Source organism: Heterocephalus glaber, unplaced genomic scaffold (genome assembly GCF_053883595.1).
Source record: "Heterocephalus glaber isolate CG9 unplaced genomic scaffold, H.glaber_assembly_v1.0 deba00001689, whole genome shotgun sequence".
Lineage (NCBI taxonomy): Eukaryota > Metazoa > Chordata > Mammalia > Rodentia > Bathyergidae > Heterocephalus > Heterocephalus glaber.
Window position 1 is genome coordinate 7,215,162 of NW_028258414.1, and position 15,942 is coordinate 7,231,103.

General features: G+C 42.5%; 2 protein-coding genes and 1 long non-coding RNA gene across 15 annotated transcripts in view; 2 read left to right on the top strand and 1 right to left on the bottom strand.

The window, feature by feature from the left end:
• The window catches only part of Trip4 (thyroid hormone receptor interactor 4), a 65,758-nt gene extending 57,705 nt beyond the window's left edge, over positions 1-8,053 (top strand). For all 9 annotated transcript variants that reach the window (XR_015446500.1, XM_087199127.1, XM_087199134.1 and 6 more), the window contains 2 exons: positions 131-233; positions 7,769-8,053. Coding sequence is in view for 8 of the 9 variants with exons in the window: in XM_087199127.1 (XP_087055253.1) it covers positions 131-233; positions 7,769-7,836 (171 nt within the window). In the remaining variant the exon portion in view is untranslated. The remainder of the gene's footprint in view (positions 1-130; positions 234-7,768) is intronic.
• Positions 1-13,685, bottom strand: part of LOC110344134 (uncharacterized) — a 55,686-nt gene extending 42,001 nt beyond the window's left edge. For 2 of the 3 annotated variants that reach the window (XR_015446503.1, XR_002386458.2), the window contains exons 1-3: positions 13,516-13,685; positions 9,005-9,113; positions 2,551-2,701 (exon numbers count right to left, since the gene is read on the bottom strand). This is a non-coding gene — a long non-coding RNA (uncharacterized LOC110344134). Of the gene's footprint in view, positions 1-231; positions 2,702-9,004; positions 9,114-13,515 lie in introns of those variants that run through there. The other variant, XR_002386457.2, reaches the window with a different exon arrangement.
• A 39-nt stretch (positions 13,686-13,724) lies between these two features.
• Positions 13,725-15,942, top strand: part of Znf609 (zinc finger protein 609) — a 205,607-nt gene continuing 203,389 nt past the window's right edge. For 2 of the 3 annotated variants that reach the window (XM_087199124.1, XM_087199125.1), the window contains exon 1: positions 13,725-13,882. The gene's annotated coding sequence lies outside the window, so the exon portion shown is untranslated. The remainder of the gene's footprint in view (positions 13,883-15,942) is intronic. The other variant, XM_087199126.1, reaches the window with a different exon arrangement.

Sequence of the window (15,942 nt, forward strand, 5' to 3'; positions counted from 1 at the left end):
CTTTTTGCTTGTGAAATGGAAAGTACTATTGTCAGAATGTTGGAGATGAAATCTGGGACATCTTTTGATCTCTTTTAAAATTCAAAATTTGTCCCAGCTAGCCTGAATTTTTAAATTTCATATTTTACAGTTTCCAGACATCAGTCAAGAATCTGATTCTCCATTTGTTTTCATCTGCAAAAATCCCCAGGAAATGATTGTGAAGTTTCCTATTAAAGGAAATCCAAAAATCTGTAAGTCACAAACTTTGATGGTCTAATTTTATTTTCCTTTCTTTTTTTTTTTGTCTTGCATTTCATTTGTCTAACTTTTCATTGTTATTTGTTTGTTTTTGAGGAATGTTCTCTCTCTTTAGCGTAGGCTGGCCTCAAACTTTCAGTCCTCCTGCTTCAGCCTTCTGAGTGCTGGGATCACAGGCATATACCATCATACTTGGCTCATTTGTCTAACTTTTTAAAAAAAGGGCAAAGAGGGCCAGGGATTTAGCTCAGTGGTGCTGATGTCTGCTTCTCAAGCACAAGCTCCAGATTTCAATCCCCGGTATGCGCCCCCCAAAATAAATAAATAATTTTAAAAGGCCAAGGGCCTGGGCATGGAGGTACATGCCTGTAATCCTAGCACTTGGGAGGCTGAGGCAGGAAGACCGCTGTGAGTTCAAGGTCAGCCTGGGCTACATAGTAAGTTTAAGGCCAGCCTCACCTACATTGCAAGACTGTCTCAAAAAAGGATGGGAGGTGGGGCTGGGGATTTAGCTCAGTGGCTCCCCTGCCTGCCTCACAAGCGCAAGGACCCAAGTTTGATCCCCAGTACCAAAAAAAAAAAAAAAAAAATGGTGGGAGGGCAAGTAAAGGTACATTTTTTTACAACTCAGATCTTAGGTAGGAGGATCATGAGTTCAAGGCCAGCTTGGACTACATGGTGAGACCCTGTCTCGAGAGAGAGAGAGGAAAAAAAAAATTTCAGCTCTGTTCTGTGGCATCTGTAGTGTTGGAGGTTAATATAATCATATTAGCAATAGCTAAATCATATTAATTACAGTATAGCCTTTACAATATATACCTTGAAGCCAGTCATGGTGGTGCATGCCTGTGATCCCAGCACTTAAATGTTGAGACAGAAGGATCCCTGGGAGTTCGAGGCCAGCCTGAACTATATAGTGAGACCCTGTCGCAAACAACCAGAAAAAAAAAAGCGTACCTTGATCCACAATTGTTGGCATGATAGTGAATCTCTATCACTCTAAAGTTCTATTTAGGAATCCACTACATTAAATGCTATTTGTTAGCCAAAAGAGGATGCTTTGCCCAATTGTACTGCTCATCACAGTACTGAAGCAGCAGGCCAATGTCAGTGGCAATGCTGTCATTTATCCATTGTTCTTCAGTATTTCATCCAAGAATAGCACTTAACATCTTGTTTACTTTTTTATTTGTATTCTTTTTTTTTGGTACCAGGGATCCAACTCAGGACCTTGTGCCTGTGAGGCAGGTGCCACTGAGCTAAATCCCCAGCCCCTTTTTATTTGTATTCTTAAAAATCTCTTTTTTGTACTGGAGATTGAATCCAGGGCCTGCACATGCAAGCACATTGTCTACCACCGAGCCATCCCCTCACCTCTTAGGTATTTATTTATGAGCATCTATTTTGGAAGTACTACTTTCCCTATTTCCCTTGGTTATTGCTTCCTATAGTGTTGCCCTGGCCTTCTTGCTTTTCATTCTTGTTTTGTAACCTCTTCAAATGATCTCTTCTTGTGTGACTTTTGCTCTCAGGTATTTGTGGTTATAGTATTCTCCGCATATGCCCTTTCCCAGACTTGTTTTCTCCTTTTAATTCTTCAACTCCCAACTTCTCTTCTTCTGTCTAATCCTAGAGTAGTCTCTTCCATTTCAAATCAGTCTCAGAGACGCATAGTGATGTCTTACTTGCCTAACCGCCTTTGCAAAACAGCACCACCACCTACCATGTGCTGTCAGTTACTGCTTTGTGCCTCCTGTCACTTCTTTCTGGTGGTGTGAATTGGATGACTCAGGGGCACACATTGTCGTCTTTTGTGCACAACTCTGCCTTCCTCTCTCTATACCTCAGGGACCAACTAGCCATTTTTATGTCTTTTCTCTTCAGAAGTCCTTCTCTAACCCAGAAGAAAATAAAAGCCACCTGGTAAGCTGTTAAACACAGGTCCCCGGACCTTGCTCTCTGATGATAGTGATGCATTTGGCTAGTTGACTACACTTTAATACTGCTTTTCATCACAGAATGAAATGCTTGCAGTATGAAATTAGATTAATGTATATACGCAGCAAAATTCAGGCAACCCTTGTGATTGATAAGACATTTTCCCAAGATTCCTAAAAGTCAGAAAATCTAAACAAAGTTGCCTTTGATTTACACAGACTGGGACTTCAGACTTTGACTTAAGATGATGCTGCAGTTGGTGGTCTGACAACCCTAGAATTCCTTTTTCTTTTCCACTATTTAGGATTTAAATGTCCCTCTACTTGCCTTCAGTTTTAGTTGCAGCACTCCACCCCTTCCTTCAGTCCTTACCTTGCTCTAGGAACTGGTGGCCCCACAGGGGGAGGAGGACAAGACAGTAAGTGTTATCTCTCAGACCATTATTACTTGATCTTTAGTCCCAGTTCCCTTTTCTTAGCTTCTTCCCCATCTTGGTTTTCTTCTTTTCTTTTCTTGTAAGCTCCTGTGAGAAAATGTTCTGTGTAAACAGAGTTTAGGTCTTTCTCTACTACTTTCTTCACCCAGAGACCTAGATGGCCTTTGTTTTTTTCCTAAGAGCTAGAAGGGAGTGATGCTCTTAGAAAAAAGTTTTAATAGCTTCTTGTTTTTTCCCTTATCTTATTTCTGTTAATGATAGACCAGCAAGGTGAAACATTAGTTAAAAACAGTGGGAATTTTTTAAAATTTTGAGACAGGGTCTTGCTATGCAGCCTAGGCTGGCCTTGAACTCATGACCCTCCTTCCTCGGGCTCTCGAATAGTGGGATTACAGGCATTCACTATAATGCCCAGCTTCATAGTGAACACTTTTTAAAAAGTAAGGAGTAGGTTGGCTAATCTCTATGTATCTCAGAAAGTATTTCTATTGAGAGTGAGTCAGCATGATCTGAGAATTAATTGAGTGTGAAGTTTCTGTTCCCTGTATCTCCTCCTTCCCTCATCCTACATTCCTCTTTACCCTCTTTAAAAGTCTTCCACTTTTGACAAGTGTGGTGGTGCATGCCTGTAATCCCAGCACTGGGGAGGCTGAGGCAGGAGGTTCACTGCAAATTCGAGGCCAGCCTGTGTTGCATAGTGAGTTCAAAGCCATCCTGAATTACTCAGACCCTGTCTCAAAAAACAAAAACAAAAACAAAACAAAACAAAAATATCCTTCCCACTTTTCTGAATTCCCTTCCTTTACACCCATGGGGATAACTCCAGTATTTTAGAAATAGAAAAGTTTTCAATCTCAGTACCACATGAAATGATTAAGTTCTGTAATACTAATAGTATTACTCCTCATAATCTACTTATACCTCTATGGCTTAAATTTGTGTGTGTGTGTGGAATGGCTTAGGAGCCTGGTCACCCTTTATAAGTTAGTTCTATGAGAAATGTATTCTGAGTTCCAAACTTTTGACTTGCAAGCAGACTTTTAGAATATGCCTTGTAGGGCTAGGGATTTAGCTCAGTGGCTCTGCCGCCTGCCTCACAAGCACAAGGTCCCGAGTTCAATCCCTGGTACCAAAAAAACCCAAACAAAAAGAATATGCCTTGTTTATCCTGTTATATCACATGTGTGTACATGTACATATTCCTTAAGTTAAAGGTGTATATTTTGATTTGTTTGGGGGAACATGAACTTGATTGACCTCGGGAAAATGTCTCATGAAATTAAAATAATTCAGAAAACAACAGTATGCAATATATTATCATTTGGCTTCATGTTTGCTCAAATTAAGAAGAGCAAAAAAAGTGAAGTTTAGTAGTAGGATATATAAGTTGAATACTTAAAAGAGATAAAGGAAATTTTCTTTTGTATGGTGGTGAGGATTTAATCCAGGCCTTGCCCATGCTAGGCAAGTGGTTTGCTTCTGAGAAACACCCTAGCTCACAAATTTCTTTTTCTTTCAATTGCATGCTCTATAAAGTCACGCAAATACTGCCTTGTCTCTCCTGCAAAGCATGTGAAAATCCTTATGAGAGCTATATGGGTTGATGACAGATACTCTTTCCCCTTATAATTTTTTGCCGATCTGCTGTGCATGCACTGGATGTTCTTTTAGGTACTGTGATTGAGGATGTCGTTTAACACTGAAGTGCTCTAAGTGCTAAATGTGAAAATAATGGGGAAATACAGAAAATAAGCATTGTCACCTTCCTGCTGAGAGAGTATACTTGTATGCTCCTATAGTTCACCATCCAGATCCTAAGCTTGCAAGAGCAGGCTGAACTGAACTCAGAGCTCAGAGTTCCTGCAATACAAGGGCAGTGGTGATGGCTGCCTCTGGCCTTAAGAAGCCCCAGTCCCTTGCTTCATTGCCACAGTTAGCTAAAGAGTTGGTGCTGTTGGCAGTTACTCTGGTAGATGTTACAGATTTGACTGAGTCCTTGATTGTAAAGAGTTCATGGGTTACTTGTACACATCTGATCGTCCTAGGCAGCCTAAGGGATTAAATAATTTTTAATCAACTCCTTTGTTTTGATGGGTTGATTTTACCTGAGCTGATCCTGCTTGATGCCTGTCACAGTTAGATTGGGATTTTCTGAAACTTAGACTTGGAATGTTCTTACACAGTAGAACTTTGAGAATGTGAAGGTGATAATCTGTTTTTTAACGTGAGGAATCTGACACAGATATAATTTAAACACTTGCTTGGGGATGTATGGTAACTTAAAGGCAAAACTGAGACCATAACTAAGGAACACAGTTGTTAAAACTCAGCATAAATAACAAAAGCACCCTCACTTTTTTCAGGGAACTTTGAGTTTATGAAGCACTTTAAAATACACATTTGGTCCTCCATATATGTGAGTTTTGCATCCGTGAATTCAGCCAAGGAAGGGTCAAAAATATTCTGGGGGGGAAAATTACAGCTGTATTGAACATGTACAGACTTTTTCCTTTATCATTATTCCCTATATAATAGAACAACTATTTGCATGGCATTTTCATTGTGTTAAGTATCATAAGTAATCTAGAGATGATTGTACAGGTGGATGTATGTAGGGTATTTGCAAGTACTGAACTGTAAGAGGCCAACCTCTGTGGATGTAGGCATCCATGGGGATCCTAGATCCAGTCCTCCGCTGATACTGAGAGGTAGCTATTATGTCAGTTATTTGATTGAATGACTTAGAATATATAAAGTATTTAGCACAGTAACTCATATATAGAAAGAGCATAATGTTAGCTGTAATCATCTCAATAGCTCTGTTAGGGTTTTTTATTCCTGCTTTCATTGTATAGTTAAGTAAACAGGTTTACAAAAGTTACGTTTCATTCAAGATTTTCTGGCTCTATGTTTCCTGCTCTTTTCGCTTTATCATATTGCCTTAGGAACAAATTAAGCCAATTTACATCTCACTTTTAGGGGACAATATCATAAAGTTGGAAAGGGCTTTCAGTACTGTTATCTGGTTTCCTCTTAGAGTTGAAAAAATTTAGGACAAGAGTGACTAGATATCTATAAGCTGCAAGATTATACAGCTATGTAGTCTCAGGAATAAAATTAAAGCTGGATTTTCCAATTTATTCTGTTCAGAGAATTGAATGTTTGGACTCCTAGAAGGAATTCTAAATTCTGTCCTAATCAATTCTAAAAAGCTGAATGAGACCCAGTGCTTACTTGTGCCTCTGAGTGTCACCACCTTTTACAACGTGTACTCTTAAGTTCATTGTTATCTGCTGTTTGGGGCTACTTAGTAGTCCCTGTTGTAGTGTCTACCTTCTTTGTTTAATTCATTTGATGAAAGCATTTATTGAGCATCTACCATTTGACAGTCGCTATGGTAATGTTAGGGACACAAAGGCAAACTTGCCTTGTAATTGGGCTCTTTGCCAGATTGCTGGTGCATGTTTGAGTTTCCAGCCAGGCAGCCTGCAGGATGAAAGAACTCCTAAATCCCTGGGAATGCCCTAACACTCTAAAACTCAAATTAAAATCAACAGCATTGTGACTGTTGTGGGTGGTATTCAGGGTACCACTTAGTGATGATTTCTGAGGAATCCCAGAAAAAGATGAAATGTTATTCCAGAAGCAGGAGTAATGAGAGAAATTGGGATGTAGGGATTTAGGGAAAATTGTTATGCTGAGTTTTTCTCCCAGTCTCCTTGTGCAGTTTCTTAATTGAACAAATGAGACCACTGAAATCCAGAGAGGCTGAATTTCTTGCCCACACTCCCAGTTTTTACAGCTACCTTGTTAATGCCAGAGAAGGATAGACTAGCACCTGGGCTCTCTGACTTCTAGTTCTTCTGGCTTTTTCTGTTATACCTGATTGTCCCCTAAACAAAAACGACAATGTACAAATGGCAGAGGTTATGAGTGTGCACCCCAGGCTCTTTATTTTTTAGTGCTGAAGCTGAACTGAACTGTGTTTCTATTTTTAGCATCAGCATCCCTGTTGACTTAGATGAGGCTTCTTGTTGGAGAAAGAAAATTGCAAGCTCTATTCTCAGGCCAGACAGTAACTTTACTAAAGATTCTCATGAGATAGATGGTTCCAAAAGCTGCTGCCAGTGAACCAAACTCTATCCTGGTAGATCCAAGATGTCAGAGTTTAGAGACTGCATCAATAAAGTACTTCCCTTTTGGATTACCTGGGATGGGTGAAGGTGGCCTCTTTTCTAAATTTAACACTTGGAAAAGTCATATAGCCCATGACCTTTACCCGTCTTAGCTGGTGATAGGGCCCCTTTGTCAGCAAAGCATTCATGTGGATTCTGCTCCACTGTTGCAGGTCAGTCCCCCTATTAAGTCTTAAGTCTGAGACAGCAAAGGGGTGAATTGAATGGTTTTCTCACTGTGATGGAGGATTTTGCATTATGCTCAGCCAGTTAACAGGTCAGCAGAATGGGTTTCCCACTGTGTGAATGCCTTCCTTTATTAGGTGTGTATTCATTCTCTAAGTCTCATTCATATTCTCTCTCTCACCCAGGGCCTTTGCACTGAGCTACATCCTTGGCCTTTTTCTTTTCCCTTTTTTAATTTTGAGGTGCTAAATCACTAAATTGCCCATGGTGGGCTTGAACTTGTGATCCTTCTGTCTCAGCCTCCCACAGTGCTGTGATTACAGGCATGTGCCACCACACTTGACTACATGTGTGCATTCTTTAAAAATTTGACTTAGCGGGCTAGAGATTTAGCTCAGTGGTTCTGCCGCCTGCCTCGCAAGCGCAAGAACCCAAGTTTGATCCCCGTTACCAAAAATTAAAAAATTTGACTTAGCATTGGACATCCTGAAAAACATGATGTTTCCTTTTCTAGGAGGTAGAAAATTAGAGATACTAACTTCTTAGATTCTTTCCACAAATACAGAGTATGTGTGTGTGTGTGTGTGTATGTGTGTGTGTATGTGTATCCCTATATAGGGTTCCCACTTCTTCCTCATTCTTAAAAATGAAACTCCAAAGTTTGTGTCTGAGTCCTGAAGCACGGTAATTAAATGTGACAGGAACACAGTAACCAGAAGATGTGGGAGGCCATGAAAAATTTGCATTGCAAATATAGAAAATAAATAATGAGACTTCTTTTTCTCCCTTACAGGGAAACTGGATTCTAAGATCCATCAAGGAGCAAAGAAGGGGTTAATGAAGCAGAATAAAGCTGTCTAATCCAAGAGAAAAGGAACCATACAGCATAATGGAGTTTTGTGTACTAAAACTGCTATCCACTGGTCCTTTGGAATTGAAATAGTAGAAATCAAAAGGCTTGAATCTCAGAATTTAAACTCTTACCAAATTCTGTATATTTTTGTTAAAGAATGGGATTCTTTGTGTAGTGGGTCGAAATCTTTGAATTTATTATTTATAAAAAATTTATTTTAAAAATTCTAGGTCTTCGACATTTTTCTCAGAATGGTGTTGGAGAAAGGAACAAGTGTCTTTTCTGAGATTTTTATTCGTTGCTAGGAAAATTCTTAACTTAGGTTATGATTTTTTTTTACAGAACTCCTTAGATTTAAAGTTTCTTTTCAAAGTGATAGTCTAGTAAAATTTTAGGATGTTTGAGGAATCCTGTGTTTAATACAAACTTGTTTTGGAACAAAAGGTTTTTAACAAGTTTTCTGCTCTGGTCCTACATCTCTTCAAGTGAAAAGTGAAAAGCTGAGTGACCCTCATTGGCAGATTTGGGGATGGGGGGGCGGGTAACCTGAACAAGTGCTTTCACTTTGTTCTTTGAGAAGCCAGGACACGGAAGGATTGGATTGTGAAGAAATGGAGCCACCTGCTAATTCAGCATGAAGCTATCCTATTTATTTTGTTGGAATTGCAAAAACATCACTTGGTTTGGGCAATTAGAAACAAATTGAAAAATAAAGTCCCTTCAGTAAATGCGTCCAAATACCCCCAAATGCCAAAACCAGACCTTATTTTAACTATCCATATCCCAAGAACCTATGAACTTTAGAAAACGAGGTAGATGTGAAATGAGATTTTCACTATCTCATCGAGCCCTACTTAGTGAAGATCTTTGTTTCTAAGACTGTTCTGAAGAGCTATCAGAATTTCAGTTGCTGGCATCCTAAGGAAATTCATGGTCTTAAATGCGTATGTTCTGCTTTTTATAACACAACACCACCACACTGGGGAAGTTGGACTCCCTCCAGCAGTTGTGTGCATGACTTAGAAAAGAGTGAAGATGAGAAAAAGTGCCCTGTGTTATGAAAAGATTAATTTCCCCTTTCTTTAATCCTTCATATTCAGCGTGTATTTGCATTGAAATGCCTCTACTCATTATACATTGATGTTCACTCAGCTGTGAACCCTGCTTGTTGCATACCTTGAGGCACTCTACTGCAGGGTCACTCTGGATTCTCAGGGAAAACTCGCTAGATTCTTGTTCCGGTGATGCACACATGCAGTATTCGCTTTCTTTTTCTGTTTACCCTCTGTGGGAAAAGTGGAAAGGACAACTAATGACATGTTTTTAGAGGGAAAAAGTCTTTGGTCTTCTGCAGACCCTACGATTAATGACATACTGGGTTCATTATGCAGTTAATAGTTTACCAAGCAATAGCACCTTGAATTCTGTGCTTAAGTTGTCTTGACTCTCTTCATACTAAAATAAAACTGAGGACCGGGGATTTAGCTCAGTGGTTTCACCACCTGCTGCACAAGCGCAAGGACCCGAGTTTGATCCCCAGTAGCAAAAATAAACAAACAAACAAATAAATAAATAAAATAAAACTGAAAGGCAAGAGGCAAAGATCCTAGGGAGGAAAAAAAAAAAGTTACTCTGCCTTGTGTTTAAGACAGCCGGCACACAGGAATCTGGATTGACTTTTCCACCTGGATGGATAGTGGGTGTACGCCTAAAGAAAAACCTCAGGAGCTGCACCAGATGATGTTACGCGACCATTTTGTGTGCTGTGATAACAAAGTTTACAAGAACTTTACAAGTTTACAGGAACCCACCTCAGCATCCAAAATACTTAGCTGGAACCACATGAGTAAATGGCAGAATAACTTGGAAACTTCTTTTCATGGTTAGACTGTGAAAGCCTGTCTTTAGTTCACATGGTGGTGGTAGCATAAAGTCTCTCTTTTATTCACAGAGACACTGGGGAGGAAGTGTGGGAGAAGCTTGAGGGTAGGTGAACCTCAGTTGCTCAGTGATGAATAGCATAATTTAAAGCCTAGTGGAAATTCTTAGCAACCGAAGTGCAAACTTGCCCGGGAATAGCTTGTCGGTGTTTTACAACATTTCATTCTGACTCCTAACTCTGGGACAGTCTGGCCTAAAGGGAAGTCTCGTGTTTCTCAGTTGGTTTTCTGTTGCAGCCTCAATAACTGTGCCACCTTTTGGATGGCTGGGTCCAGTTGCTATCAATTTGTATAGTTAAAAGAATCAGCTTTGGGGGCCTGGGATTTAGCTCAGTGGTTCCACTGCCTGCCTCACAAGCACAAGGTCCAGAGTTCGATCCCTGGTACCACACAAACAAAAAAAAGGATCCACTTTTGTTTTGTTTTTCCATGCAGGACCCAGTCTCATTTATATAAGCTTCTAGTGGGATGTGTATGAAACCACAGACTTTCTCTCTTAGGGTTTTAGAGACCATGGCCTTGCAGTGAGGTGTTTGGAATAGAGTAAGGATTTTTTTGCTTTGAGTTGTTTCCTATAGCTAATCTAGAGAAAGAAAACTAGGTGCCCCTTCTCTTTTAATAAGCTAGAAATTGCAGAATACTGAATAAAAAAACTGAAATCATAAAAAAAAAAAAACCGAAAAAAAAAAAAAGCTAAAGGTTTACAGAAACCCATTTCCCTAAGGAGTAGGTATAAAAACATTTATACTTTAGATTACTTTAACAAATAATTATAAAGTTATGGGCTTTTATGAGTTATAACCCTCAATTTCTCCATTTTAACTACTGTCTCTACTAAAGTTCATTAATGTGGATTCCATTTAATTTAGTAATATTAAAAAAATGCTTTTGCTAGAGCTCTTAGCCAAGATGGAGACAGTACGGGGTGGTTCTCTGGGGCAGCTAAAAGACACCTATAAAAAGCAGACATCTATTAAACTAGAGAAATCCGTGAACTTCAGTCTGTTAGACCTGGAGGAGGATAGAAAGTGCAATGCTGGAGGCGTTTTGTTCCTTGCGATTCAAAGAGCAAGTACACATCTGCTGGTTTCAACTTCTGTGAATGTGTTAGGAGGGAGGTGAGCCACCTCCCAGGCTCAGCAGCAACAAGGGATTCATCCTGTGGAGGCTTTCCCACTCTCTCGCAAAGAAAATACATAGCTGCAGTGCCATCCTTTGACACAGACATTTGTGTAAATGTCCACTTAATATATGTGCACTTAATGTGGCCTAATTCATGGGATGAAATTGGTTAGGGTTAGGGCTGTGACTATGGGAGAACCCAGAAAGAAAACCTATAAAATGCACCTCCCTTAGAGTCAAAAATGGGGAGGAGGTGGTAACAGGATTAATAGGGAAATATGTTGCAGGAAAAGAGTAATCTTGGCATGGGAATCAAAAAGTAAACACATAAGATTTGAGAAAAGTCTAGAGCTCTACTGTTTAATATGGTAGCCACTAGCTGCATGGTTATTTAACTTAATTCAGGTGCCTGCCTAAGATGCACAAGGCCCTAGGATTGGTCCCTAGCACTGCAAAATAAATAAATTAATTTTAATTAAGGATTCAGTTCTTCTTTCACTGTTAACCATATCTCAAGCACTCAAACAGACCCATGTGGCTATTTAAACTGAACGGCACAGATACAGACCATTTTCACTTTACAAAAAGTTCTATCTGCCAGTGCTTGTCCGGAGCAAGGGTTGGCAGTTTTTCCATAAAGGGCCAGATCACAAGTATTTTAGGCTTTACAGGCCATACAGTCTATTACAACTATTCAACTCTGCTGTTAGAGTGCAAATGCATCCACAGATAATGTAAGTAAATATGCATGGCTACAATTATTTACATACACTGAAATATTTATGTCACAGAGTATTCTTTTGATTTTTTTTGAATGGGAATCAAACTCAGGACCTTCCATTTGCAAGGCAGGTGCAGTGCCACTGGGCTAAATCCACAGCTCTTTTGATTATTTTAACTATTTAAAAATATGAAAACCTGTTTTTATCTCATGAGACATATCAAAACAAGTGGTGAGTCTCTTTTCTTTTCTTTTTTTTTTTTTTTTTTGGTACCTGGGATCGAACTCGGGTCCTTGCATTTGCGAGGCAGGCAACGGAACCACTGGGCTAAATCCCTGGCCTGTGTCTCTTTTCTTTTATGGCCATAGTTTGCCAGTCCTTGGATCACAGGTACAGGAAGTCAAAACTATTGATCCCTTGAAAATTTTTTGCGGGGGGGAAAAACAAAACTTTAGTGATTTTTTCCCAGGCTTTCTTTGACTAAACTGTAGAAATCACTTTCCCTTTTCCTCTTACTTTTGTAGTTTAGTCCTATCCATTAGTTATGATCCTTCAGGAGGAAATGAGTACTGGAATATTTAGCTCTGAATATGTCACATGTAAATAAATTTATTTTTGTCACATGTAAATTTAAAACATGAAACCGTTTTTTCTCTATTTACTAAGTAGATCAGTCTTCACTTGTAACATCATACAGTGCAGACTGTAAGTTTGCAGTCATCTAGCATCAGTTCTGCCCCTATACTGTCCAAGAACAATGAATATTGGTGGACCAAAGGTTCCTAGACCAGACAGGCTTAGCATTGTCTTTACCTTTCATCTTTCCCACCTTCCTTTTTGTGGAGATGGAGATGAGGAATAAAGGGATTTTATGAGTCATTCTATCTGCCAGGCACATGCTATATCTTAAGTGGCACTGGTGAAGGATGCCTCAGGATAAGCAGAGAAAGTTAAGATAACTGCAAAGCTGAATAAAATGGTAAGGGACACGGGAAAATCATACTAGGGGTTAAGTAGTGGGGAGCCTTGAGAATTAAGGTAATTTGCTAAGGCAGGAGGTGAAAGTTTAGCAGGTTGTGAAGAATATGCTCTTTCACAAGTAATGGAGGTTCGTGTAAACAGGGATTGAATGCCTACTGTGTACTAGATAGTTGAGCAATCAGAGATAAGGCAAGATAAAAGTTACAATGGATAGCAATAGAATGGTGGGTTGGGAAGGAGAGAATAAGACTTAGATAGTAAGGGCCAAGGATGTGGCTCAATTGTAGAGCGCTTGCCTAACACGCTAGAGGCCCTGGGTTAGATCCCCAGCGAGAGGGGGGAGGGGGAAGGAGAAGAGGGAGGAGGAGCTTTTAAATAAGTAATAAAAAGCAGCAAGATTTAGTGACACAGAATGGTGGGTTCAAAGGGATCCAGGAGGATTAGAAATGCTTGCTTTGTACGGAAAAACAAGTGGTAATTGTAAGGGGAAAAATGAGAACAAAGGATAAAAAAATTGGAAGGTTTGCTCAACTATGGGATGAAAAGGATGAAACTATCATGAGCTCTGTTTGCTCGTCTGTTTTTTGTGCACGTTCACGCTCAGACCCCAGGTAGGCCTCTCTGCGCCCCACGGTTGAAGGTCATCGTCGGAAATGGTGTCTTCTGTATTTAAGGTACAGCGCTTGTCCAGAGACCTCGCAGCGAGAAATCCGGTCCAGCGAGACTTTCCCTCTGCACACAGAGAGCGTTAGGTTCGGCCTATCCAACCCAGGTTTCCTCGACCTGATCTCTCAACCAGCTCGCCGGGTTTTCCAGCATTCCCGAGCCACAACTCTAATCCGGGCCCGTCTCGACCGACCGCGCATTCCGAGACCCAGGATTTGGCTCCGCTATCCAGGTTCCGGGTTTCCCCTGCGCTCACCCGCTCCAGACTCCACGCCCGCAGGGAATCCGGATCCAAGGGCCTCGCGATCCAGCGTCCGGGTCTTCCTGGTGGCCCTGGTTGTCTCGGATCGCGGCGGCGGTGGCGGCGGCGGCGGCGGCAGCGGCGGCGGCTGAGGGACCCGCGGCCCGGACACCGCGGCACCGGCCGGGCGGGGTGCGCGGCGGGGAGGGGCGGAGGCCGGAGCCGGGCGGGGCGGGGGAGGGGCCGCGCGCGGATGGCGGCGGCGGCTGTGGCCTCGGGCCCGTAGTGGCGGCAGCGGCGGCGGCGGCAACGGCGGCGGCGGCGGCGCTCTGCCCGGGGCTCCGGGCGGGCGGCGGTGGCGGCTCCCGGGACCAGCCGCGCGGTGAGTCCGGAGCTTTGTGTGGAGCCGGGGCCGGGGGAGGAGAGCAGGGCGGCGCGGAGGAGCCCGGGGAGCCTGGGGGCTGGGCGGAGGAAGTGGGGGGCGGGCGGAACGGGGGGAGAGGTGCGGGCGCGGGGGTCGTTGCTGGGTGGGGGAGGGGCGCGGGGCGCGAGGTGAAGTTCAGAGCTTGGCCGGGGCAGGGGCGGGGGCGGGGGCAGGCGGGGGCTCGGGGTGCAGGCCAGCGAGTATCCAAGGCGAGTCCGGGTCGGCCCGGGGCCCGGGGCGAGTGGGAGCGAGCGGGGAGTTGGGGGCGCGGGGCCCGGCGAGTGCGCGGCCCAGGAGGGGGCAGCCAGGTGGCCGGAGCGCGGCGTAAGCTGGCTGTGGGTGTGTGTCCCTTCCCGGCTCCGGGTCACATTTACTCGGGTCCTTTTCTTCAAGATGGAGGGATCCCCGGGCCTGGACTTTTAACGGCTATCCTTGTTAACCCCCCCCCCCCCCCCGGGAAGGTTAGTGACCCTGTCCTGTTTGGAAAACCCATGCTGCCCTCCTTTCCCTTTATGTGTAATTACGGTTGGATCATCTCTGTGCTTTGCTCAGATTCTCCTTCCTCCCTCTGGGGTTGAGGAGGAGGAGACACATCTGACCAATTAATGTGTGTTTGTGAAACAGGCAGCAGCAAACAGTCATTTCAGCTTCTAGGAATTAGGCTCACACAGGGTGGAGAGATCAGAGCCCTTCAGGGGGAATATTTCTGAACAAATCACAGATGATTAAATTCTCTAAGAAACAGCTTCCCACCTAAATGAGAGTGGAAAAGACGAGGAGGAAGCCTGTCTGTTTTCAGCAGTGTGTCCAGAGCCCCAGGGGTTGAGGAGAGTCTCTGAGCCCCGGCAGGCCTCTCTTTTCTGTATTAGGCTTTGCTGTGCAGCCTTGAGTTAATTTCACCCCTGCTGCTTTGTCTTGGAGGGAGTGCTGGTTTAGGCTGTTGTGAGGAGATGACTACTCTGCTGCCACACACAATAGTCATGTCTTTTTATCGGGAGTGCTACCCCAGGGCTGAGAACTGCTGCAGCAGAGATAACCGGTCCCTCTCACCCGCCTATTGTGTACACAGTGAAGGTCATAGGTTCAAGTCTCGTCTGAGAGCTTTGGATATGCTCCATCTCCCAGGCTCCTCAGTGCCATTTTCTTCTTTTTCCAAACTGGGGCTTGCCATTGGAGGAGGCCAGACAGAAAGGCTCTTCTTTTTTGAGAGAGGAACAATGCAGAGCTCATTGGCACACATTTTTCAGAAGAATAGGGGTGCCAGCCATGTTGTGCCTGCCTCTTTGGTTAGCCTGTACTAAGTTGTGGAAGTAGCGTCTGGGACGCTGGACTCAGGTGTTTGTGTCAAACCTTTAAGGAAGAAGACTGCAAGGGGAGGTTTCTACTCTTACTTGAACCATCATGTTGAATTTTTTTAAAAAAGAGACACTTAGGCAGTGATTTTTGTTTTTGGTTTAGGGACACCACTAAAAACCTGTGCAGAGTTAAGACAGGGAGCCAAGAACCAACTGCCTTTTTAAATGGTGACTTCTTGCTCAATAACTGCAGAACAAAAAAAGCCACACAATTTACCTATCTAGACAAGCCGTGAAAACAAAACAATTTTTCTTTGTAATCATTTTAATTGTAGTGAAAGGAGATGTCTTGCTCATTGTGTAGGAAGTCCCTTATCTGCCTCAATATGAAGGAGGAATTTGCCAAAGAGACATTAAAAATATCATTTAGGTTTTAGGAATTATTAATGAGAGAAGAATGAGAACAACCGAGAAGGAATCCAAGCCTTGTGTATCTTATAGAAGTGTCCAAATAGTAGTAGGTTACAAAACTATTAGTTTTGTAAGAAATTTTTTGAGGTTAAAAAAGAGGTTTCCATTTAGGGCCTTAAAGAAACTTCTCTAAAAAGTGCTCAGAAATAAAACTCATCATGAGAGGAGAATCGTAAAGAACATACTACACTGTACCCAACCAACTGGGTATTATTGAATAGGAACTTTAGCCTTCGGTTTTGGTAAAGATCT